The sequence below is a fragment of the Polyodon spathula genome, chromosome 12 (assembly GCF_017654505.1).
Source record: "Polyodon spathula isolate WHYD16114869_AA chromosome 12, ASM1765450v1, whole genome shotgun sequence".
NCBI lineage: Eukaryota > Metazoa > Chordata > Actinopteri > Acipenseriformes > Polyodontidae > Polyodon > Polyodon spathula.
This window is the reverse complement of record NC_054545.1, coordinates 34,600,365-34,628,119: the sequence shown is the minus strand read 5'-3', so window position 1 is coordinate 34,628,119 and position 27,755 is coordinate 34,600,365. Positions and strand designations below refer to the sequence as shown.

Sequence of the window (27,755 nt, the reverse complement as noted above, 5' to 3'; positions counted from 1 at the left end):
TTTCTTGCAGAGGCATGGTAATCACCATTTGGACCTGACATAACTTTGTGATATTGTGTAATTTTACAATTGCAGTTTCTAAGAAATCGCTATGAACTTGTGATTTCTTCCTTTTTCTTGTAGATCACCCCTGGAAGTAAAGCTGCTCAGGCTGACCTATGCCCGGGAGATATCATCCTCGCTATAAATGGAGACCGTACTGAAAGTATGACACATATGGGGGCTCAGAACAGGATCAAGGCATGTGCTGACCAGCTCATTCTATCAATCAACAGGTTAGTTATACATGGTTAGTTATACACCACTTTTATTTCCACATCAGACTATGACAATGTCTGTAACATAGTTTAAAACCTAGTAATAAATACTGATACTGTATTAGTTAAGTGCACTGCTAAAAAAAATAAACACTTTAAATATGTTGAACTCAATAGCATTGCTTACTCTATGCGTTAACTGTATGGTAACTTTTGTTGATAAAGTCTGTATATTTTAGCTGGTCAACAAAACTGGACATTACATATTCAAAACATGGTTTATCATATTAACATGAAAAAGTGAAATGCCTTACATGGTAAATGTGTTGTCTTCTCTCTGTATATGCTCTGTGTGAAGTACATTCTTCAACAAGCTGCTAAAATCAAGAATGCAATTCACCTCCTGATAAGCAGCACATTGATTCACACAACAATGAACTTAGAGTCCTAGTTAAACTCTGCTTCCTCTGGGAATGGACAGAGTGTAGTGTCTGGATGTCAGGTCTCATTAGTACAAGGGGGGGTGAGGGGGATTAAGCACTACATAAAACAATATTTAAATGGTGTTTTTTAAACCATTTTCAGAAGGCCAGAGCCTGATGTCTGAAAAGCATTTAAAATTGTAGGGTCTGCTTTACTAATTAAATGCACACTTCAAAAATGTTTGTCCACCGTATTTTTCCTCAGTTTTTGAAGTTGATTTAAAGCTGTATGAACAGCGTTATAAATTATAAATGTCTATTTCTTCCAGAATCTGAAAACACACTCCGATAATGGGGATCTGTGTTATTTACACCTGCTCTTATCAACAATGATCTTCCAGGACAAATGATACTTGCAGTACATGTAATTTCCTAACGGGTAAATTAGTGGATAGACTTTATTCACTAAGGAGACCTTATAAAGAGAACTGTTAAGCGCTTTCACCAGAAAACAACTCGACTGCACAGTGTACTTGATAATTTAGGCTCCAACCTCAAACAGAAAGTACTTACCAAACACTATAAAGCTAATGAAAAGACGTAAAACTTTGCATACTTCTCAAATAGGTCATTTTTATTTGCCCAGCCAGGGACCAGCTTCGCTCATTGCCAGCCTATTTATAGTTTAAAAGGTTTTCAGTGAACAATATGTTACTGTTTTTTTTTTTTTCTGCAGTTAAACGTAGAAGTTAATTAGATTTGTACAGAAATGTTTTATCTAAATTTGGTAATTAACTGAAAAGTGTTAAATTGTTTTTATGATACATTTAGAATGTTTTTTGGAGGGGGTTTAGGTGTAAAGATTAACCTCGTACAGTTATAATCTGATATTGGCTGCAGGAATAATTCGGTAGTCTAACTGACGTTCCTCATAACAAGTTAACTGGGCAGAAGACGTTACTAACTGTCAAGTGTAAGTGTTGCATATTTTCCCATCTCAAGTGAGTTTGCTTTTTTCTGCTTTCATACAAAACCATATGGGTATTACAATTATTTTAATGGTGCGGATCTTGCTGTGCAGTGTGTGGCTGTGATTTAAATTGCATGTTTTACGTAGCATGCTGTAGCATGAGCTCAGATTTATATTATATGCTTATGGTACCGCTTTTCTCTCAGCACAGTCTTTTTTTTTTCTTTTGTAAAACTAGGTTTTTGAAAGTCAAGTTCTAAAAGAGTTATTCTTGTAATGCTTTCCACAGACATGCGGATCAGTTGATCTAAACACTGTCGGATATCAACACTACCACTGAGAGGATTCAGATCCAACCTCCAGCCATGCATGTGAGGCTTTTTAGCTTATTATAGTCGGAGAGAGTATGATTTAACTCTTTAAGGTACAAGAAACACACATGTCCCACAAATAAAATTATGCTGTCTGTCTTATTTTCGCAATGAGGTGCACAAAACAGGGTTTAAAATTTATTGACAGGCTGGATCTGATCAATCAAATTCAGTCAGTTTCTTCCTCGTGATACCTGAGTCACCCAAGTGCATTTCAAGAAGAAACCGTTTGAACAAGCGCTCATTTCTTTGTGTACCTCAAGGGGTTAAAGGACAGTGATAGATCGGTCGGGCAATGTTTAGATCAGTTTATTAGAAACCATGGTGTTCTGTATAAATATGATGTGCAGTATCATACCGATGAATACTTTATCTTTAAAAACTGTAATGAATTCTGAATCCATTGTTACTTTAACGTGTTCTGTTAAGATTGGTGAAAAGCTCAGATTATTTTAATAAGAGTAGGGCTTCAATGACAGAATGAGTGTTTTTAAAATGAAACTCAAATAATAGAAGGAGGAGGGTTGGGGGATTTACAAAGGAATGCTGGAGAGCATGATTTCGGATTAACTTGAGTTGTGCATGCTACTGAAAATGCATGTTGTGTTAACCCTTATGAAAAAGGTTTCCATTGTAAAAGTGAAATAAAAGATAGTGAAGCATATACTAAATAAGCATGGCAAACCAGAGTAAACTATGGTAAATGCAGCATGACCATGGGAAAACTGCAATAAATACCATGCAAAAATATGGGAAAGTATTTAAAAAAAAAAAAAAAAAAAAAAGAAAAGAAAAACTTTGCCACAAACAAAAACTTTATTTAATTTTATTCTGCATGAAAACACATTATCATACTAAAATAAATGATTACATGTCTTTTGTCCAGTTTAAGCAGTAACCCTATTGGCTGTATTTGATAGAACCAAATGTTTTCTACTTGCTACTGTTTTATATTAGCATTTCTATGGGGAAAAAAGGCATACGTTGCGTGCTGAATAATTAAATGGTGCAGTACACAAAATAAGATCAAGAATATTCCGGGCACATTTAGAAGTTCATCTCTTGGGAGTTTGATGTTTTGTTGTGTTTAAACTGCTAAATCCTTAGACATACATTGTTAGATAACTTTATACTGTGCTTATGGAAAAGGAATTCATAAAATATGTAAACATTTAATAAAGAGCAGATGGTGGGTACTGTTTATTGAATACATACTATATTGACTGGCGTAAGACTCTAAAACAGAAAACTGTGGTAGATTCTGTATTATGTAAATATTAAAGGGGTTGCAGTATGTGGGCTATTCAGTTAAACAGTTATTCTATTAAACAGTTTCCACAGTATTTCATCCATATTGTTTTGCTGAAGGCGGTCGCAGATTAGAAATTATTTTATAGCCTTTTAACTACTTTTAAAAACCAAACTGCTTTTATTTTTATAAAAAATAAGAGTGAAGACAGCATGCAGATTTGTACAAAAGGAAGAGTTGTATTGCTGAGTTCCAGGGGGAGAGGTTATGGGGGGTACAGGGGAAGTCCCTATTTTAATGATTTAAATTAGTGGAAGTATACAGACCTGCCAGCATTTTTCAAGATGGTTTGACTAGAGCCCATTATTGCTTAGAAAAATGTGAATGTGTAAAGAAAGACAAATGCATTCCACAGAAGACAAACAATGGAACATCTAATTGGAAGTCACAAGAGCAAGGAATTGCCTGTTTACACATTAGAATGTATAGCAGTCAGTAGATATTTACAGTTAGCCCCTTCAGTCAAACACAGCTTTAAAATGCAAATCTCTTTCAAACAGAACTTTTTTTTTTTTTTTTTTTTTTTAATGTGGAAAATGCCTCCTGGACAAATACCTAACAATCTGAAGTTTTTGGAGAAATTAACATAATAGAAAATTGTTTAGGAATAACTGAATAAATATGCTGATGAAGTCATTATTTTGAATATTTGCTTAATTCAAAGCATAAACTAAGACTGTTATGCAGTAACCACACAACAGCTGGGCAAATACCATGTACCGGTAGCTAAGAGAAATAGATACATTTTTGTTGTGGACAGGGATAGGAACATAGTTTTCAGCTGGAATGTATTATGTTACACTGAGAGAAGGCAGTCTACTTGGATGTCAGCTGTTAAAATGGGAAAACCCTTAGAAATACCACAGAATCCCACAGTGCGAAGAAATACAATTCCTCACATTCTGTACAACACTGCTGCCTTTCTGATCAAAGGGGAGCTTGCTAGGAAAGGTTTTCTAGTCATTAGCTCACAGTAAGTTCACTAAAAAGTTTGTGAAAATATTATCAGCTTTCTAAAAAAAATATGTCCTGTCTCTTCAGTGGTGCCATTTTATTATTGACTTTTGTAACGCTATCATGGTGACAAATATAAGCTGTGAAGTTTTGTTAAGAAATCAGTTACCCTGTAGGCCTGTGGTGTACAAGTCAAGGAAATACATTTGGAAGAAACCAACTAAAACCCAAGAGGATCCTATTTATATTGTCAGTAAGCTTGATGTAGGGTTTCAAATGGAGCAAATAGAACAAACATTTGGACTGAATATTACAATGAGAGCAGAGGTCTTTGGCTTAAACATTTGCCTCCATAACTCCATAACAGAATCCTTTGAGTGCCTTGGAGCAATTGTTAGTGAAACGAAACAGACACTTGTCAGCGTTTGCATATTCTTAGACATGTGCAGAAAAGCTTATTAAAAGGAAAAGTCCATGCTAAAGAGCACGCCTATTTATTTTATTTTCTATTAGACTTTTGAAAACTTTAATTTGTTTAATAAGCGTTTCAATTTTTATTTCACAAACAAAAAACACATCAATTGTATAAATATAACATAATTAACATAATGATATATACATTTATTACAATAATGTTGTTTTTATATTCAACATGCTATGCTACATAGAGAAAATATATCCAAAATCTAGTTGAAATTTAAATAAAGTGGTTGCACTGTTTTTGTCTTGCCAGCACTACATTTATCAAATTAAAATAATAATGGCGAATCTAATTATTCATAGTACAAAATCTTACGTAGCAGATATCGAACATGGAGAACCTTTAACCTTAAACAGAAGCTGCCCAAGTGAAGCCTAACTTTTTTTTAATCATCATTTTTGGAGCTTTACTATATTACTCCAAAGAATGTTGTGGTAATCTCACCAAATGTGGGTCTGGCTCAAACTTCTACTGTTGGATTCGAATATAATTTAATTACATGTGTAAACATTTGACCTCTTTGATAGAAACACCTCTCTAAAACATTACCTCATCTACGACAGCTGAGAGGGGTGACCTCATTTGGAGCTAGTTGTGATTTTTCCGTGGGCTGGAATCATTATAGAAGTCTCTTTGTTGCGCTAGCTCCATGGGCTTGCTACTGTGTAGGTGGAAGGGAGTGACCTTGAGCAGACAAGCCACAGAGCACATCTTTGTTCCAGTCAGGAACTGTGTTAAACACTGACTGTGTCACTGGAGTACAAGGGATGATAACATGGAACGCTAAATATTTAAACATAAATGACACCAATTTTTCAGTTTGCAGAATCATCAGTCAATCATATTTAGTTTTTTTTTTTTTTTTTTTTTATTAACATACATCGAATAATTAACAGCAATGATAGATTTGTAGGTGTTACTAACCAGCTAAGTAATTCTTTGTATTCTATTCACCTGAGCCCTATCCCAAAGCCTTATTAACAGGTGTTACAAATATTCATAATGCAAATTGTGAATGAACGGAAAAGCTAGTGCTACATGTGTTTAGCAAAATAAGTGAGCTTTTTGATTCATAAAATCTTGTGGCTTTTTTTGTCAAATCCATAGCATAAAAGTATTTTTATATTACGGTTTAACTTTTGTTCAATGGTTTTGTTGTCACACTTTTGTAAAATGTAGGAAAACGGTATCCGAGAAGTAAATTATCATGTAACTTTATACAGGGTAAAGAAAGGGTCAGTCAAACTGGCTTTCTAACAGAGCTGTCCTGAAAGAATCGGGTGGCTGTCTGTTTGCATATTTCTATGATTGGTACTCGCTAATGTGCTAAACAGCAGATTAAGGAAAAAACAAGTCAAGTTGATGGAACAGTTTAATAAAAGGGTCCCATTGAGTACTGCCATGTCATTTTCCCTCTAGCACTCTTAAGCAGCAGAAAACACAAGTGGCTCCTTATAACCAATGATCAAAATTAAATAGTGGAGACTATTCACCAATTTTGGAAAACCAAGATGGCTGTATGAGAGTTTCTTGAGATGGTAATAAACACAAAGCTACATTTACTACCTCCTAATTGTGGCTACAAAATAAATAATGCAATTTTTTAATGCACAGTGACTAATTTAAAAGGCAGTCTAGAATCAAGTTTGCCATTTCATGTCAGTCTCAATAAGTAGTTGATGAACCAATGCTTGTTTTATTATTATGATTATTATTATTATTATTATTGTACTGTGATTAAGAAGTATTAAACATACTGTTAATGTTTCTGCTTACCGTTTGGAAAATCAGTTCATTATACCCCTGCTATTTTTTGGTAAATAAACTTATAAATAGGCAGCCTTGGGCGTAAAAAGAAAAAAAAAAAAAACTCTTTCATCTTGCAATTTTTTTTTTTTTTTACAGGTCCGAAACAAAGACTTGGTCTCCAACTGTTACAGAAGACAGCAGAGCAAATCCTTTTAAATTCAGCTTGGAGTCAGAACCTCAGGTATGAATTATAATTGCAATTTATATACAAATAACAAGAGCAACGTCTTTCTAGCAGTAAGAAGACTCTGGACTCAAGATCTGTAACTGGGAAGTTACAATAGAAGTTACACATAAACTACTCTACACATTTATTTGTCCATATCTCTATATCTCTAGCTATCCTGCAAACTGTTAGCAAGGAACAAGGGAAAAGTTATAAGCGGAAAGAAGTATCCTTTATAAAACTGTAGTATGGTACACTAAGGTAAAGTTATAGCTCATTTTAGTAAAGCATTGTAATATCATAGGCAAATCGTGGTAAACCATGCAGGTAAGCCAGCGTTGAATACATTATTAATAAATAATAACTCCCACGGAAACATGATTTTAAGGTAATTAACCTCTTTCTTCCATGTTCAATTAAAGGTATGTGGTTAAGATTAGAAATTCTAGACATCTTTATTTATTTATTTATTTATTTAACCAGGTGATTTACCCATTGAAACTGAGGTCTCGTTTACAAGGGTGTCCTGAAAACAATAATACAAAGACAATCACTATATATAAAAAAACAATTACAATGTACAAACAACACAATAAAAACATGTGTGGTTCAATCATAATCAGCAGACTGCAGAGATTTCAAAATAGTATACGAGTCATATCTATGTGTTAATATGGACTAAGGGAGAAGCATTGGCAGGAGCTTCTAAACAATTCCTAAGTGAGAGCTTTAAAACCAGAGAAGGAGAGATTCTCAAATTCCAACGTCATGCTACAATGAAAACAATGCCACGTCTTGGAGTTGTTTGAACCCTTGTCCAATGTCATGACAACACAACTAAACAATTGAATGTTCAGTTTACTTCAGGTGAAATATAGGCTCTTAACTTAATTGGTTTTAAAACTGACATCTTTATTACATTTACGCTCTGTTTCTGCTAGAAAGAAGCAGTCACTGACAATGTACATGATATCTTCTGAAATATAGGTCTGTTTTAGTCCTCTTAGCTTCTAAGAATCCAAATTAATAGCACATGTTGCTTTATAAGATAAGACTTTAAAGATTCATTACAATTTTCCAACAAAACTACTCAGGAACAGAGGAGCATATCCTTTTCTGAAGACAATAATCAAGCTTTCAAAAAACAATGTAAAAAAGCATATATTTATTTTACTCTAGTTCATAAAAAATATGTTCGATGAAAATGTTTTATACCAAATTGTTTTACTGATCTATGCTACCAGATGCCTGATCTGTAAGCTGTGCAGAATAATGACCTTTCTTGAGTATTTCCTGTGATTCTATATATAACACAGATTCATGCCAATCAGTTTGATGTATTCAGGGACTTAGTAGCTGTATTGAATATCGGTAAAGTATTTCCTTGTTTTTATATAAGCATATATGTACTTACTTCCACCCAAAGCATTTTTTTTTACAAAATACATTGGCAATTCTATTATAGTACCAGTAGAAATTTTACAAAATGAACCAATCATGGTATTTAGAAACAATTGCAAGACACTGAGTCTAGCCCAGTGGTTCTTTCTTTACTGCTATGGGGACATTCTGCTAACTGCTGATAGCTTCATAACAGACCTTGTGTTAACATTGCATTTCATTGCTAGTGTAGTTCGGCTGCAGGCATCATGAACACGAACAGGTTTCTTAGCCCAGATTTACAAATTGAACATTTGCACTTGTTTCCTGCCCACATTTCTTTTGGATTTACTGTTAATCTATTGTCTAAGTAAACGGAGAAGATGAAAAATGTTTTCAGCAGGACATATGGTTCCCATCAACAGCCAAAGAAAGACCTAAGCCCTTTAATGAACTGCAGGCTTTCCCATACAATAGAATGTATTCCATCAATGCAGTCGAGGTCAGAAATAAATAATTATCTTTGGATGGTTTAGCTGCTCCAGTGCTTTCTTTCTAAATGGTGTATCAGAAAGTAGTGTTTCGTTACCTTTTCACAAATACAGCTGTGCCTTTTTTTTCTAAGATATTGCTGTGGAAGACATAATGTTGCTGTTCAGATTACAATTGCTTTTCAAAAAGGCTCATAAAGTAAGACTTAACTAGCGTGTAAATAAAAAAAAGAAGCTAAAACCATGAGGATGTGAAAGCATCTTATGTACAGAAAGCGTAATGCACACAAGTGTGTTTTGTTGCACTTTGTCTGGATTAAGAAGCTTAGTCTGATCCTGCCAGCCTGTTGCAGTCATCGATGAGCTATGAATTCTCATGTTTCCATGGTTCTTGATACATAGTAACAGCTTACGTTCCTTGTAACCATGTTTACAAACACTTTCCTACTGGAATCATTGCAAAAGCAGCAGAGCATGCCACCTCCAACCTTAATCTGAACTTTGATATATAGCTTCCAGTTAACCTTGTCTAGCCACTAGACCACCTTCCTTCCTACTCTTAATCAAGCAAGGGAGAGGAGGATGGGGTTAAAATGTTGAAAGAAGTGGGAGTCGATCAAACGGTCATAAAATCTACCTACAGTGGATCAGACAATGCCACTGCTGAGATCCGTTCAGATCACATGGGAAAAGACACTTTTTGATTAACACAAGTTTTGCTTTGAAGGATGAATGGACATAATCAAGCAATTTAACCTGGGGGTTGTTTGCAAGAGCCCCTGCACATGTACCTATATCACGCACGTACACTTGGGCGATCCCTGGAGACGAGCTCCTGCTATTTCAAAGTGGAATCTTTAACTAATGATAATCTATATGCTAATATGACAATGGAACCGTTTAGTAGCAGCATATGGTCCTGCTGTATCTTTTTAGAAAAGCTGATGTCGGATGTGACTCATTAACATTACAGGAATTGACACATTTGGAAGTAATGACATGTTTCCTTAATGGGGTCACATCCTTTGCAAAACATGTAAAAAAAGTTCCTGAAAAATAAGCACAGTTATTGCTTCTGAAAAGTATTTTGTGTGTGTGTGTATGTGTATATATATATATATATATATATATATATATATATATATATATGAAAAAAGAAGAAAATAGTTTTGTTTAAAAAAAAAAAAAGTGAGAGAGAGTCCCGTGGGTATAAACAACTCCCGGTAGTCGCTGTTTTATGACAGTTAGGCTAAACAATGCAAGGTGTTTCATCTCAGGTTACAGTCCTATATTGAACTGTTGCACCTGTGTGTTGGAATTCAGTAATGGTAACTTTGATGTCACATGGTTTCCCATTTCACTCAAAGTAAAAGTCTTTTTTTGCATTAGAAAAGAATGTGATTATTTGTGGGAGCCCTCTTCTTTATTCCACCCTTGCAAAGAAGCAGAAGATTGTTTTAAAATAGCAATCTGAGTCAATGTTTGTGTATGCATAACACAATCATCAATTAGCAACCATTTTATATAGGATAAACCTACAAGAGTAATTGCAGCACATGACTCCTTTACCAGGGACAATGTACAGATTTTAACATTCATGACAAGTCAGATGTATTGCACCCATTTACATCGGGAGTCCCTGGGCTCATAAGAAACCAAAATAAATAGATTAGTTCCTGTAAGCCAAAATCCCATATACTGTATTATAATTATAAATACAGCAGCTACCACATATCAATACTTTTTGTCAGCCTAAGAAATAGAACTAAAATTGATTCCCGTAATAAATACCCACCCAACTCTTATAATATATTATTCTCTTAGAGATATTAAAACTGATAATTTTCATTACAATACATAATATATTACAAAACTATAAACATTACCATTGTATTACAAATACAAATCATGATTACAGACTTGTGTTTGTTTTAACCAAGTCTTTAATTTAGTTTTGAATACATAATCCTTCTTAGACTTCAGAACTATGAATAGTCATCCTGTATAATAAAAAAAAAAAATCTACAGCAAATACTGGGAAATCCAAGATTGTTAATTATACAGTGCTGGCTGTTCTACTACATTGTGCTTCTTGACCATGTTGGCACATCTTTTTCCTGTAATTAGAAGTTTTTACAGTGCTGTTCTTGACTCCTGTCTTAATTGCACGTCGTTTTTTTTTTTTAATTGTTTCCTCTCAGCTCGGTTTATTGTACTTGTTTCCATTGTTTTTAGTTTGATCTCTTTTCCTCTTGCCACTCTGCGTCTGTGGCCTCTGCGGTTTTGTAGAGTTGTGTGGAGCTGCATGGACAGCAACAAAAAAGAGGATCGATTGGAAATAAGAAACGCAAGTGCTGTTTTTCATGCTACATTATCACTGCACCGCTGTCTGCTAAAACTGTGGAACGGGATTTCAAAGCAGAAATGGTGTTTTTCTGAAATTTATATTAATTAATATTAGAAATAATGGCAAGGCTTGGCATGAACACATGTTTAATTCATATGTAATTCCACTTTTTTTTTCCAAGTGTAGTTACATTAATCAAAATGCAATATGTAACCTTGTGAAAATTACTATATGCAGTATTATTATAAAATCTTCATGTTTTACATATGTCTTTTGTGTCTTAAATAATTGTTGGTGCAGGATTCTACCAATTTTAGTCTTAATAAAATTTCGCAACATACAGGAATATTAAAACAACATGACAATCAGTTAAATAGTTATTTATGCCTTGCAAAATGAAGTGTTAACAGAATAACTGTATATTTATCCAAAATAGCTCATGCTATTATAATACAGTTGGCTGTACTTTAGATTGACTGCTCCATGATAAAACAATTATTAGTAAAAATGTACTAAGATTAAAATGACTGTGATTATCAGCAGTTCAACAAATATTGTTCAAGTTACCACATAAGAGTCATTAAGTCTGCAAATAAATACAATCTGTTTTTAAATCTGACTATCTTTGATCTCCTGCGGGCAGTCATGTTCAATTTACTATAATTGTGCAGCACTGTATTAAAAACTAATTTGATCAAAAATTCTTATTGCAACATAGTAATCCATTGTGGTGAATAAACGCTTTTCAAATCTACATGAAAGCATTATTATTATTTTTAATAAAAGGTATTTTAAAAGAGTGATATTGTTTTGAAAAAAGAGGTCTAACCAACTAGTCATATCATACAATTTAAATCATATTAAAATCTTTTGGGGAAAATATTGCCTTCATACTGCAATGTTAAACTGTCAATGGGCTTTTATTTCAGTGACTAGTACTGTGCATACAGTGTTAAAAATAAAGGCCTTTTTGTATGTGGTTATTAGCGCAATCCATCATGTGAAACCCAATTTTTCCAAAGGGGTTATCTTGGTGTATGAAATCATAGGAATTAGGAGCAGTTGGGAAGCATGTGATTTCAATTAAGCCAGTTCTGGTGGATTTTTTGAAGGCGTTTAGTAGAAGTAGGCCAAGTGGCGCCCGGCCCATAGTGGTATCTCAAACTCATAGTGCACTTCCTTAACTTTGTTCAGTCACCCAGAGCAGAAAGACATGCTTGGCTGCCTTTGTAAAACAGCTCAGTGAAACTTGAAGACTGGTTCAAAACGCTGTTTGTAATGAAAAATAGCACTATATTTTATAAGCATCAACACTAACTCACTGTAATTCTCTCAGTCTCTCTCTGTCTCTTTCTCTCTCAGATTCAAGCTCTGCTTTCAGTATCTGTACTACAATACATCAACAACATTGCTAGATAGTTATCTTTTTCAAGGAAATGAATGGTGGTAATATGTAAACATACACTGATAATATTTATTGTACTGTAACAACTAGCCTTGTGATGCTTTGCATTTGCTATTTTTGTGAAAATACTTCCAAATCTGACAGGCAAATGTTTTGTCAAAAAAGGTCTGCATTAATGAAATACCTGATCTGCTGGCCAACAGTATAAGTATGGTGAGTTCAGCTTCAGGAGAAGCAAGTCTCCAGATTTGAATATTACATGGTTTTGTAGCTGGGTGTTGGTCATTTTCTTTTAGTACAATATTATAGGGTAGCATTTTGCATTAGAAAAATGCAAAGTAAACTGCTTTGCTATCGAGCTCAGAGATATCCTATCAGCAGTTGTAAACAGTTGTGCACAAAACTAAATTCCATGACACTCTAGCCATTGCACATTAAAAGTGTAACTGGAGGCTGGGCGTGAATGATGATCACACACCCCGCGAGCGACATCTAGTCTGCTTGTGAGATTATGGAAGTTTTAACTTCCGTTCACCAAAAGGGGTCACAATCTGTAACTGCAGTGAATCACACAACACTGCCCATTGTGGCAGTAGAGGTTTTGTTCATTTCCTCCTCCTTCCGTCTTGTTGTTTTGAATTCCTTTTGAACTGGTCGAATGCCATGTTCCTCAATATCTTTCTGTTTAGCAAGACAAAAGCCTTTATATGTAACACATTGCCTGGAAGAATTGCCCTTTAATGTTCCAACATGAGTACGTGTACGACAAGTTTCTGCAATCATCTGTATTTCTCTAGAAATAATATTCTTGCAGTATAACAAGCCAAGGTTAAGTTCCAGGTTTTGATCTAAAATGTATACACACACACACACATTTGCATTCATATATTTGTAGGGAATTCTCATTGACTCTATATTTTTATTTACTATTTCTAACTTCAACCAGATAAAACTCCACACAGGGGAAAGTTGACAACAAACTAAATATGTTGGCACTTTATTTTTTTTTTGAAGACATATTTAGTTTTTAAAAACGTGTTTTACAAAGTTGGGACGTCGTTTTTTCAGGAGTTACTATCTTTGTGGAGTTATTTTCTCAACTTTTGTCCACACATTGATAGTAATACCTAACCATACACACACCCTATGTCGATTTTGGTAAACAAGTTTAATATCTTTCAAACATTAGTAACATGTTGATATTATTTTAATACTCATTGTCCAGATCGGACTGTCCTGCACATTTTAACATTTTATTTATCTTTGTCTTTTCTCTAGGATTTTGGGCCTTTCAGAAGTGGACACAACAGAAGACCAGCCCCCTTTGCGCATGATGGGCCTATGAATAATGGCAATTCAAAACCAAATGCCCAGTACAATAATCCCATGGGACTTTATGCAAACAACAACATCAACAACGAAACCTCTTTGCCCAAGCAAATGGGCAGACTCAATATCACTTCTCCACAGAGGTCAATAAAGTTTATAAATTAGACTCCTACCAGCACACATTTCATTCTATAAATGATTAGCTGTAATCCACAGTATAACTAACTGTGTCAGGACTTGCACACTACTTTTAGTCTCTTACTACACCCTTAAGATAAAATTAGGTCGAAAACAAAACAGTTTAAAAAAAAAAATGTAGAATGAAATCCAGATATTGCAGAGTTTGTCATAGTTTTAAATATACTAAATGAGAGTCATATTATACTTCTGCTTTTACTTTAACAGTCCAGAACCACAGGTGCCTTCCCCAAACACCAGAAATGGTGTTGACACCGAGTCTGACGTCTACAAGATGCTTCAGCATACTGATTATGAGTCATCGTCAGAACCAAAGCAGTCTGGGTCCTTCCGATACTTACAGGGAATACTTGATGCTGAGGATACTGGTAAGAACACTTTGGGGTAACATTTGTCAGTTATTACACTGTTATTACTGTATTTGCAGTTATTGTTATTGCAGTCTTTTACCAATACATGTAACTGTAACAGTGTATTTAAAATAATACAGCTTTAATCATAGACTGCATGTATAGTAACTGCACTGTTGACGTACATGAACTGTAACAAGTGAAATATATATATATATATATATATATATATATATATATATATATATATATATATATATATATATATATATATATATATATTTAATATAATATATATAATATATATTTTGCTTAGTTTGGTAGATTATTGCACAAAACATTATTATATTACTTGCAATACATATATTTTAAATAGTGGGTTTATACCAGTGTGTGTGTGTGTGTGTGTGTGTGTGTGTGTGTATATATATATATAAAAGTCTTTCTATGCTGGAAGCTGACTACACTGCAGAAATAGTGTTGAAAGTGTCTCTGACTACTGAGCAATGTAGGGCTCTGTATGGGAACACACCCTCTGAAGAAGCCTGCTTCCAAATGCTGAATGCACCACTTACTGTACAGTATTAAACAGGTCACATTCACAGGCAGCTACATGTGCTTTTTTCTTTACATTTCGTGAAATATGTTTTGGCGTTTTGCAGGCATTCTGAGGTGTTCTGGATTCAGTTGTTCCCATGTTGATTCAAGACAACTCAAAGCCATTTTCAGGCAGATTTCTAAGGCTATTGTTTTACAGTAATTCCAGAAGGTTCTTTTTTTTTTTTTTAATAGTTTAATTTTTAAATATATTTTTAAATAGTGCTCAAATGTAATATTTACAGTACATTACCTTAATGTGAATGTCTGTTGAACCTTGACGTGAGTACTAACATGAGGAGCTCTGGCTAGAGAAACAGACTGGTGGGAGCTGCAGGAACGTCACCTGGCCACTGTATTCTCAATGGAAAATCCTCGTTATTCTGGCTGCTGGCAGCTGTATATTTAACACTGAGTAACTGTTTATTATAATGTGGAACATTTTGTTGCCAGTGACAACATTACTCTCATAATGACCTGTTTCCTGCTGTGAACTGACAGCTCTGCTCAAAAAATGTTTCATCAGTTAACTGAGGCTGAGCTCGGAGCTTTCCACCAGTCCAAACACCAATAGCTGGAGTATTTGGGGATTTGAAATGGGCAAGCAGGAGTAATCCGCCCGGGGGGTGACATTGAACAAAGGTTCTGTTGCTTTGCTATCAGGAGGCTGTGGCAGTTGATCAGGGAACAATGCACGCTGCTTGAGCTGCCTAAACTAAATCACTTTGAAATTAGGATCTTAACAGTGTTTTTTTCTTAGCATTGTAAACTGTTAATTTAATGTTTAAAACTCTCAACATTCCAGGTTTCAATTCAGGGAAAATTGGATAAGGGTTCTCCAGTGACTCTTTCTTTTTTTTGTTTATCCACATGGGCACAACCTATATATTTTTAATAGTTTGGCATGTAAAAGAAATTTCATCATTCTTTTTTTTACAGTATAGCTTAAGAAAATGGATTTTAAAGCCTTGGTCATTACACCTTCAAGTTTACACAGCTGACAACCAATGGAAAGCAATAACATGACGTTTTTATTTTTATTTTTTTAAAGCGATTCAGCTGCATTTTAAAATAGCTTCTGGAAGTACGGAATTCATTTCTCAGTGTTTAGTTCTTGACAGCCTCTCCGCAGCCTAGGGAGAGTGTGATTTTAACACTTCTGTGCTGATGTTTGTCTCATAATGTGGAATGTCTTAACTGTCACCTAAACACATTTTTCTTCTTGGTGTGTTCATGCTGTGCCAATGCTGGCACTTGTGCTGTATTTAACATTAGCATTAAAATGGGTTCTGGCACAGGAGAGAAGTGTCTGAGAGGCAAGGAGTGCACAAAAAAAAAAAAAAAAAAAAAACAGTCCCTTGTTACAATGATTCATGTTTCCATGAAGGCCTAAACATTGGTAACGGCTTGAATTAAAATGGATTTCCATTGGTGGTATATAGGGGTATACTCAGTTAATTTAAATCACCACGGAGATCATTTCAATTTGTGTTGCTGGCTCTGAAAAACAAACCTCTGTTTTGTGAAAACATGTTCAACACAGGATATTAAAATAAGCAACCTACTGTAATTTAAACCCAATTAGACATGTAGAGATCTCAAATAAGCAACCTATTATAGTTGAGCAATTTGAACAGTTCATTGAAAATTACACTTTTGGTCTCATTTAGCTGCTGTCTTTGTAAAATGTGAAAGGGCTGTATTTTTTTTATTTTTTTTTTATTTAACATACCTACAGTGATTAAACTCCCCCTCACCGTTATTTTCATCCATACAGCTGATATGGTGTTGCAGTCCTAAACTGTGCTTCTAGTTCCTTGGATGTACACATTTTATGAGTTTGTTTAACTATACAAAGGTGCTGTTTGAAAACTGTTGTTAACATTAAAGGTTTTTTTTTTATTTATTTTTTCCTCTTGTGTTCAATATGAAACAAGGACCGACTCACTGTGTTCTATTAAACCCTTTGTCAGGTGAAAAACCAGAAAGGCCAGCCATCACCAAAAGTGTGAAATCCCCAGTACATAAACTGGGTGGCAGTGTGCCTGGGCTGCAGAAGCTCCCTGAATGTACCAGATGTGGGAATGGCATTGTGTAAGTATAGGAGGCTTGGCTGAGCCTTAGCTCTCTTATGACTGCAAACGATATGCACAAAATATTTCTATATTTTTTTGTATCCTGTTTTGGATCTGGGCACGCACACGAGTATCTATGCTTTTTATTATTTCTTTTTCTTATTAATCCTACAGAAGACAGCATTTTGTTTCTCTTAAACATAGAATGCATTCAATTATTTTTGTCCCAAGTTTGGTAAAGAATTTGAGATGCTAAACAGTTTAAACTTGAACTGGTTTTTTTTTTTCATAATTTACAATGAATTTCCCAATAAGGCTTTTTTCTTTTTTATAACTTTTTTTAGTACCATGCATGTGTATGGAGTGGGGTGGTAAAATAATGCAATAGTTATAAAAAGAAGTATTTAGTAGAGATTTTTACAAGGCTATTTCTAATGTTTTATTACAAATCACATATGAAACACCATCCAATCACTGTTAATTCCAGCACATCTTTCCCTGTGTACAGATTCCATCCTGTGCATAGAACAATATCAACAGGGCACAGTATCAGTTTGTAAGCATTGTTTGAATGGTGTATCTAATTAGCACAGCTCTTATACAATAAGAGACACCCTATACACATAAGGAACTGTGAATCAGAAATGTCATTGTTTTTTAACTCAGAATTCTACTTTAGTGAGTGGGTCAGTAGTGCAGGGCATTCAGAAAGCTGATTTATCTCGAGGTTGCAGAAGTGATCCCTAATTGGACTTTCCTTTGTCCTCCTTCACTCTGCAGTGGTACAATAGTAAAAGCACGGGACAAGCTTTACCACCCCGAGTGCTTTATGTGTGACGACTGTGGCTTGAACCTGAAACAGCGCGGGTATTTCTTCATTGAAGAGCAGCTGTACTGTGAGAACCACGCAATGGCCAGAGTCCAGCCTCCAGAGGGTTATGATGTTGTAGCGGTTTACCCCAACTCTAAAGTTGAACTGGTCTAAGTTAGCGCATTAACATTGACATTTTACTGTTATTATTTTTTTTATGTGTTTGTTTGTGTAAATTAACTATTAATGTTCTGTCCTCTTGAATTAGGATATTCAGTTACTCATAAATAATAATTTGGTTATCCATGGAGTATCTTCATTCCTGTTTAGTAGAGTAGTGCACTTTTTATATCTTGTATTTTTCAGAATTAAATATCTCATCCTTTTTTTTTTTTTTTTTTTTTTTTTTAAACGTGTGTTTAGTACTAAAATCATAAGGTCATAAATTCTTTAAAAAATGATGGCACCTTATGGCATTTGAAGTGCATTTTGATCAGTATATCTGAAAAGTAAATAGTTAATTAAACAATAAAATGCTATTCCAGTGGGCAAGCTTATTTGTCTTATCACAGGCTGTAAGACTGGTTGTGTAGATATGAACTCCTGCATCGCTCCATGTGCTAATGATTAAAATAGACATCCTAACAATCCTGCTAAAGCTTTGTCAACCTAATTGTTTGTTTGAGCAGAATAGTCTTTATTACTGGATACATTGGATTTTGAAGTTCAGTTGATGCTAAACCAAAATCTGTCAAATTTCTTTCCATGTTGAATTTATATAAAAGACTTCTGGTGAATTGCACAGCATTCTAGTTGAAAACACTGAACCGGCATTAAAAAAATGTGCGCACTTTTAACTCTGCTTCTTCAACTGACAGAGACAGTGCCATCATCATTTTAACTGATCGTTACATTTTAATTCAATAATCAGTGTAGTTCATTGTATTTTTTAACGATGTTACAAGATGTCAAGTTTGGATGGTTCTTATTAAATAACCCTAATCAGTCTAAATTGTGCTGCTATGTGTTTTTGTAACTATTGTCCTGATTAATTATGTGATCAAAAGGGTATAAATATTACCATGTTTTGATTGGTTTATGTAACTGATACAACCGGTTTTGAATGATTTCAAAGGTTAAACTTTGAAGAGCATTTGTACAACACATTCAAAAATATACTTATATAACGAGGTTTGGATTAATTAAAGTCTGAAATAAGTGATTCTCACAAAACCCGGCAGGCTACAGGAATTCTTGGCCTTTACCAGTGAAGTCTAACCCATTCAGTTTGTTTTAAAAGTGTTTTAAATGCACAAAATACAATCATTTTCCAACTGAAACAATGAAACTGCTAGTTTTGTTTTCATATTGTTTTTTTTTTTTCACCCCTCTTATAATGTTATTGTACATACGTTCTTGATGTTGTGCCTGTATATTGTACTAAATTTTTGCAAATAAAAAAAAAAAAAAAAACTTGTTTGAAAGTGATGTGTCGGGTAGTTCTAACAAAGACATTTATTTTTTTTTGTTCTGCTTAATTTATTTTCAAGCAAGTTTCCTTGGTTATTTTATCCGGGTTGGAACATCTGTTAAACTACATAACTTGTATTCAGTGGAATAGTGAATTTCACCATAGAATTTGTAGTAGGTTTTATACCTTTTTTTTCACAAAAAGTGATCGAGGGGTGCTGGAGACTCATTTACTGGTCTTTTCGTGCCTTTCACCAATCCAGTTCATCTTGTTTAGGAGAGTCCAAGATCTGAACGGACAGCTGACCTGTTTGCCATTGAACAAAACGCTATAAATCATTACCATCCCATTCATATTGACCCCTAGATGCATACTAAGCCTGCTAGCACTGATTTCAGATTTCAACATGCTCTTAAATATGCCTTAAATTAGAAACGTGCCTCTTTTTACTGATAAACTAAATAGGAGGTGGGAGGATTGCAGCTATTTTGTAATTTTAGGACTTTTTCTGTTATTAAAAGTAAGTGTATAGGCTCACCTCCTGCATGCTAGCAGGCCCCTTCTGGCGTTGGCGTTGATAATTCTTGAAAAGGTGGATAACAATCAGATCGGCTGGAGTTGCAAGGTGCTCAGGATGGAACTGAAGTGCTTAACCTTTTTTTCCCATTATTATTAAAGCATTTTTTTGTGAACAGTGCTTTTAAAAACAGAGAGAATGTAGCACATGACTGCAAAGACGGTGTCTGTTTTAGCGGTTTGTTCCATTTTCCCACTGTTGCTTTGTCTTCTTGTACTGCACAAAGTGAAAGCATTGACAAATAATGCAGTCCAAAACTCAATTTGCAGACCCTAAGTCCTCAAACTCTCCTATAAATCAGTGTTATACTGTCTCTCTACATTATGCAGTGGCACCAATAAAATGACTTCAAATCTCTTAAATAAAGCAATCCGATTTGTAACATTATATACCATTTAGATTTGTGTCATGATTATATAATGACTGGAACAGATCCCCTTGTTTTCCTGCCAACTTCCTCATTCAGTCTACCTCATTTTCCATAGGTGAGTAGGGAGGGAGTTTGACAAGCTCACCCAATACACCACACATTGAAGGTGCACTTAAATGTTACATTAAGCTTTAGTTTAAGATGCCTAAATAATCCCTCATAATGGTTTGATGATCTGTCCGTGAAACACCAGCATCTGTAACACGTGTTCACTTTTCCCATTTTTGGATTGCATTTCACGTTTCTTTGTAGCACACCGACCGGTCACCCTACAGTCTTACTGAAGAAAAGCAAACTCTTTAAAGCAGCGCAGTTGTGCCTTGTTTTCACTTGTCTAGCAGATTCTTTAGGATTATTTATTGATTTTAACTTATTAATAGTAACTGGACAGTTTATTCATGGCTGAAGGATGTGTGTCACAGTATATACAGAGCTGTGAAGTATATGCTGGTTTTAGAGATATTTGGCTTTTCTATGATAAACAGAGGAGTGCTTCACATCCTGTAAAGTTTTTCTTCTGTGAACAGTTTGTTAAATATCCTGAGGTCAGGCATAGTAATAGTAAAAAGACACTAGGTATGAGTATAAAACACCAGAGTCATCTTAATTATTGTCATCTTCTTCTTGTTTACTTTGCATATCATGTTCTCTTTCATATCCTGTTGACTTTTTAAAACTAAAGCTTTCCAGTGGCCTCCATACATGTCTTCTCTAGGTAAAGCAGGTACACCAGAGTCCTCAGGGGTGCTGTTAACCTGGATTTTAAAACAAGTTAAAGAAAGAGTACATTATGTAAGAGAACTGCTATATCAGCTGCACAAGAGCTGCTCTTAAAATGAAATCATAACGGCATATATTAGTTCATCAGAATTGTTTTTTTTTGTTGTTGTTGTTGTTGTTTTTTACAGGACAGCATGTCTTTTAAGTAGGTTTCTTGTAAAAGGTTTTCCAAATGTTGTCAAGCATGTTTTAATAAGTCATAAAGCAGCCCACCTTAAAGAATATAAAACATGGACATTGAGCCGCAAAATAATATCCTGTGTTGTATTTTTCCTGGACCCTTTCCATTTTGCTCAATTTGTCATCTAACAGCTCGCATACAACAGAATATAGTTGTAACTGAACTCCTGGAAAATGGTCAAAAATCACATTTCTTTTGAGTTGTCTGTCAGTGGTGATTGCATCATGACTTCTTCTATGAAATTATGAACATAAAGTATGTTTCTTTGCTGCCCTGCTGTTGAATGTTTTTAAGACAACTAGCCAGATTTGCAAAGGTTTGCTCTCATGCAAAATCATGCACAACAAGGTATTATAAAAAAAGAAAATATATAAACTGTTAATCACTGAAATAATTTTACACTCATGTTTTACAATATTAACAACTTGTTGATGGGACCTGCTTTAGAGGGGTAATATAAACCAGATTAAAGTTAAAATCACTCTCCACTGGTTGCATGGATTCTGATTAGCACTAATCTTAGACTTCTGAATTTTAAGAAATATTAAATTAAACAAAATAAAGTTAATGAGAAATGTTCGATTATAAGTCTGTCTTTCTCAAGGTGTTCAGCATTTTAAAACAAATTGTTATGCATGACTACTAGTCCCAAAATCAGTGCTAATCTGGATTATTGAAACCACCCTAATGTATATTACAGTGATTCTCAATGGATTTATTCATCAACTAGGAGTATATTGTCATTTTAAAGTAGAAATATTGTGTGTAATTCAAAAGTCTGTTTACATAATATGAACAATGCCAAATCCATAAGACAGCTGTTTCAGTGGCTTTAAGAAACTTGTCCTTCTACATTTATGTAAACTTCAAAACTTGTTTAATAATAGCAGAAGAGTTTGTTATGTGTTTTACATCATCACTTCAGTATTGACTTAAGGTTTCCAAATATACACTTTGGATGTGTCTTAGACTGCAGAAAGACATACATTTCATTGCTGTATAACCCCAGAAAAAAAAAAAAAAAAAAAAAAAAAAACAGACCTTCGCAATGTGCTTGAACAGAAAATCTTATAAACCAGCTCAGCCAAGCACTTGAGAAAAACCAAACAAACAGCTTTGATTGTTCCTATTCAACAAGTTATTGATTTACCATTGGAATTTTGTAGAATGAAGAATTTAAAATTAAACCTTTGTTATGGTACCACAGATGTACAAAGAAGAAGAAGAAAGAACTAAACAAAGAGTATTCAATGTTTTTCTTTTCTTTTCACACATTCAGAGTGAATAAGCTGCCCAGTTGAGGTAATAATGTTGTTTTTCAGCTGCAAACTCCAATCTGGATGCTTATCAGTTCATTGTGCATATTGTATGGCTTTATCAGATTGTCAGCCTGCCAGTCACCATAACAAACCTTCAATTCACTGCTGTGCTAAGGAGCCTTCAGCTTCGAATAGAGAACTGCATTGTGTAATCTGAGGTTACAGACCATTTGATAAAAAGTTGCCATAGATCAGTGGCTAACAAGATCTGTGGTCGAATCCAATTAGTTGACTCTTAAATTGTTTCCATCTGCACCGTGAAAGCTTTAAAATTCAACCTCATCTCGTTCCAGTAGCAAACTGGGCCTGCCACCGGTTCAATCTCCACTCATCTACAATTCTTTCTAGAAGTATTTTAAACTTGGAGCTCTACTTCAAATCACGCTGATGTAACTCAAATGCTGATCGCTTTAAACTCAATCAGAGTGGAAGATGGGAACACAGCATATGTGAATCAAGTTCTTGAAGACTCAGCCCAGGTTTGTGAAGAATGACAACTGGATAAATGAGGATCAGCAGAGATGGTAGGACATCAGATCAAAGGGAATCTTAACCAGTATTATATTTACATAAAGTTCCTGCGCAAAACAAAGCACTTCTCTACAACTCCATCCCGCTCTTATTTTACTGACCTTGCAAGAACCCTTGCTGTTATTTCAGATTTTTCAAAGTTGTGTGTTGTTGTCTCTCTCAGATCCAGGTGTCTTCTTTTTCTTTTGTATGTGTTAACATTCCTCTCTTGAGTGACACATGTGATAGGAAGTGAACAGTTGAGGATTTGTTTTGTTGTGTGGGACCAGCTCCTTGACTTAACTTTCATTATTACTCCTATGGCCAGCACTGTCAGAAGAGCAGCCAATAGGCTGTGCAGCCAAATCCACAGGCGTCATCAAGTCTGCTGCATCGTGATCTTTCTAATGGCAGGGCTTGTGAAAATTGCTGTACAGGAGTTTGCTCACAATGGTCAGAGGTGGTTTACAGCTAGTTGGAGCTTGTTGATTTTTTGTTTTTATTTTGAAAACTCATCATTCAGGTTCAAGAGATGCTTCTTCTGGCCTAAGGTACATTTTTGTGCTGAAGATAATTATATAGTGTTTTGTTTATTAATAATCTCTGCTCTCAAAACAGATCTTGTTCCTAGACCATTGGTTATACTGTACCTATTATACCACAGCCTGTTGATACAGACTTCTTGTGGAAACATTTGTCAAACAACACTGATACAATTATATAGGAAATGACTACAAAGATCATATTAGATCATAAAAGATCATAATTTGGGAATATATAAAAAAAAAACTACATGAGATGTCACGTCTGCAAATGCTGTTAATTCCATTAATCTAGGCGCTGTTGTTTTTCTGTTTGATTTTCAAGGGCGTTCAAGTTGTTACTGGAATATTCTGGTAGGGTTTACACCGGTAATCACTCCTTCTTGATAACTTTCCTGCTTTTCTTTGTAAGGATATGGCTTTGCATGCAATAGCTATTACCTTGTACAGCACTTCCAGGGTTCCATTCCATTCATTCTGCCACTTGACTTTTCCATTTAGTCTCACAAAAGCTGTCAAAACCATACAAGGTCAGTGTTTAAGACAGACTGTGAAAAACAAGACACACCTCAAAAGAGGTGCATTAACCTGCAATGAGTGTGGAATATACTGGAACACGACCATAAATGCTTCTTAACATGAATTCAAAGGTTAATAATATGTTAGTTCGTGCATACTTGTGCTGGAATGTTCAGCATTGTACTAGTTCTATAGTGTTTAGCAGCATTCTTCCTTATATAAAAACATGGCCTTGTCATGCACTGTAGAAAGTGACCTTGAATGGGTGAGAAGCTCATTTTATCAAAGCATCAGTCATCACAAAATAGGCTTATTTTTAAAATTGGCATCTACTTAAAGCCACACCACAATGGCCTTCAATTAAACTTACAATGAAATCTTCATCATAGCTAACAAAAAAAAAAAAAAGTGAATTGGCAGGATCCAGAGCTGATAAGCCCTATCTGCTAAAATGAATCCCAAAGAATTTGATACAGAGCTACAAGGAACATTCTAACCATAAGGGACAGCCAGACTCCCAACTTCATAAACATTCAGAAACAAATAATCAGACCACCAGACTCGACAACGTAGAATTCCAAAGCTGCAGGACAGAAGTTTTGGAAAGAGAAACAAAGAAAAGCAAAGCATGTATCTAAACTGTTCAATGTGTGTGTGTGGGGGGGGGGGTGTCCTTTTTTTGCCTCACATTTAGACAACAGTTTCAAGCCATCAGCCGTTTGACTCAGGTTTGTACTGTAGTTTGACAACTCTTCATTTGTTTCAGAGGGGTTTAGAGGATTATTCTCATTTTTTTAATCAATGTTCATTAACACATAGTCTTTAAGGTCTTGTGAAAAGGGGAGCCGCTACATTTAGAGCAAAATGAATGTCTCTCTAGAGCTATGCCAAATCCCTGGTGCATTCCTGTTTAGAAACCCTGCAGCTTTCAAATGGCCTCTCCCAGGCAGTGCAATCAAGGAGACAGCAGTGTGCCATACATACAGAACTCCAAGCACACAACCAAGCAACAGCTTGTTTATTGAAGTATATCTTCTGGTTGATTCCAAATAGCTAGTTGATTCACAGCTTAATTCTACAGCTGCTCTGAACTAACAAAATGAACCTGTCTTCAGTAGATTCATTTTGGAGTCAGGAAGCGTCTGGCTCGGCTGTCCCGCACTGTTAAATTGTTAGGATTGACCCATAGGTATCCACCAATTGCAAAAGAATCACAAGGGCACTGTGCCTTTGGTTCCCTAACCTAGGTGTCACTGTTTTTACAGTGTTTGAGCAACGGCTTCCAAGAGTCAAAAGGGCCACAGAAAGCCTGATAAAATTAACACTATGCCTGCAGACCGGCTGCAATGAATAACATCAAACCTAAGCTACTGTGTTAGTAGCAATAGCAGTCATTTACTGGAAATAAAACATGTTACAACAAGACTGTTGTGTACATGCCTTTCTTTAAAAGAAAAATTCTGAGGAACACCATGGTAAAAGTAAACTGTACAAAATCAATTTTAAAATGGTTTACCGGACTGCGAAACAGTTTTTCTGCCTTGCTGTGCTATGACAAAATGAACTACACAGCAGCAATTTAAATGCATGGTGATTACAGAGAGGTACGGTAAAGCATGATAAACTGTGAAAATGCATTGTATTTATTCATGGTAAGATACAGATGAAGGTGGAAATATTTTTCTAGTGGACTAATTTGAATAATTATTATGCAAGTGTACTTTTGTGGGTAGCAAGGCAACCACAAAGTGTCTCAACAAGACTATCTGGGAACATCCTAACAAATTAGCTATTTATCTTCATTTTATTTACACAGCCGAGAAAACTGAACAGACAGAAAGAATGTTTCCAAAACTATAGGTCTGAACTATAGATTCAGTATGCTACTCGTTAAATTACATGGGTTGCTTAACTATAGTTCAGTTAACATGACACAATCAGCAGGGTATGCACTGATGTTGTGGGTTCTTCTAAAGACCACTTTGCTAAAACTGCATCAATATAATGTGAATTTAAAGCATGAAGTCACTTTCAGCCAACAGTACGTGGGCAGGAGATGAAAATTGTCATGGAAAGAAGCACTCGTTAAAATACTTTCAATTTAAAAAAAAGCATTCATCAGTTATCACATGTCAATGAAGAATCTTCTTCCAGAACTCTGTGGCTGCGATCCTGACACGAGAATAGATGAAATACTCAAAAATTATTGATTGCCTGAAAGCACTTTTCATTTCTCAACCTAGGAATGTATGAATCCACTGTACACTGCGTAGGCTGTTAAATAAATTACAGATTAAAGCAGCAGTTTATCTGTAACATTGAAGTCTATTTTTAGTATATGCCTAAAAATTCACAGAAACAGCATGAAAAGTGTTTTACTGTTTCTGTAATTGTAGATAATTTTGTAAACAGTGTAGATTCTCACCTTTAATTAGATTTAGTTTTGGAGAGTAGCTTCTTATCCACATATTTATTTTGTTACCTGCTAATGTGCACAGTAGGGTCCCTGCATTTAGCAGTGATTAGACTTTCTTGTCCACTAAATCTATGGAAAATGTCCAGGAAATTAGTGTTAATACCACTGGTCTTATTCATAATGGTGCAATCGGGTGTGCATGCCCACAAAACATACACAATTTCCCCACATTTATTATCATTTTTTTTAAAACAAGGATAATTCTGCAACATGTTTGGTGAATCGATTGATATGCCAGTCTTGATGCAGGGGGTCCTATTCACAAAGCGGTTAAGGACTGTTTTAGACAGCATTTTCAAGGAATATTTATAAATATTCCCTTGGGTTAAACAGTGCTGGAAAAATGAAAATAAACTAAGGAAAGTTTCATGAACTGAAAACAAATTGTTACATTTGCTGACCTCCATCTCACAAAAAAAAGTGTTCATTAACAAAACACCACCCAACTGTATTATAGGTTTCTTGGAGGTTGTACAATAAGGCGTCTTTTCTGTGGGTGGAGGTCAATGGTTGGGCTGTACGCCGATCCCCAGGACAAACACTCTGGATTCACTCACAGGACTGCAGGCCTTCACCATTCATCTCACATTTATTTCACTGCTTGAGAACTACACATAGTCCAGCAGATTTGTCGGTTTCATACGACACAAACATTGAGCATTAACCTAACCCTAACGAGCCTTGTTACAGTAGTCTTTTTACCCTTCTCTTCCATCCTTACTGAGGAGCAGTATCATTGCTCCCTCAGACTGAACAGAGCTGGACCGGGCAACCCCAACATTAATAAGTGGCATTTACTAAAGGTATATGCCCTAAACAGTTCTTAAAGGGATCATTACAAGGTCATTCATCCAAGTGTTGCCCAGAAACAACCCTGCTTCCAGTAGCTTCTGAGACACGGGGGGCCGGATGCAAGGAGGTATGCCTCCAGACCTGCAGTCCGGCTAACTCGGCTGACTGCTGTATTTAAATCACCCTGTTTTAGAGAAGACAGTAAATATTGTTTTGATTAAAAACCTCAAATGTCCTGCAGGAATGAAATGAAAGCTCTTAGCGTGGGTCGATCTTGGAGAGTGTGAGTAAAAATAAAAGAAGGCAGTTGTGTATTAAAGGTAAGTGTGCATTCTCCATCCAGCTCTCCATTGCTGCGGGTCAAGTTAACTGGGGACACCTCCGAGAGGCTCAATTCCAAAGGGTCTGGCCGCCTGCTCTTGTATCCACTGGACAG

The 27,755-nt window shown here is 35.3% G+C and overlaps 1 protein-coding gene across 1 annotated transcript; it reads left to right on the top strand.

The window, feature by feature from the left end:
- Nucleotides 1-118: 118 nt before the first annotated feature.
- On the top strand, nucleotides 119-19,177 carry LOC121324815 (PDZ and LIM domain protein 4-like). The gene is made up of 6 exons (XM_041267018.1): nucleotides 119-275; nucleotides 6,670-6,754; nucleotides 13,641-13,834; nucleotides 14,097-14,257; nucleotides 16,810-16,930; nucleotides 17,692-19,177. The coding sequence occupies exons 1-6, from the start codon at nucleotides 208-210 to the stop codon at nucleotides 17,894-17,896; spliced, it is 834 nt and encodes a 277-aa protein (XP_041122952.1). The 5' UTR covers nucleotides 119-207; the 3' UTR covers nucleotides 17,897-19,177.
- Nucleotides 19,178-27,755: the final 8,578 nt, after the last annotated feature.

Excerpts from the sequence above, each read along its gene's own strand:
- LOC121324815 (XM_041267018.1), top strand. The coding sequence starts at position 208 with ATGACACATATGGGGGCTCAGAACAGGATCAAGGCATGTGCTGACCAG. Across the intron at positions 276-6,669 it reads CTCATTCTATCAATCAACAG|GTCCGAAACAAAGACTTGGT; the intron begins GTTAGTTATACA and ends TTTTTTTTACAG. Across the intron at positions 16,931-17,691 it reads AGATGTGGGAATGGCATTGT|TGGTACAATAGTAAAAGCAC; the intron begins GTAAGTATAGGA and ends TTCACTCTGCAG.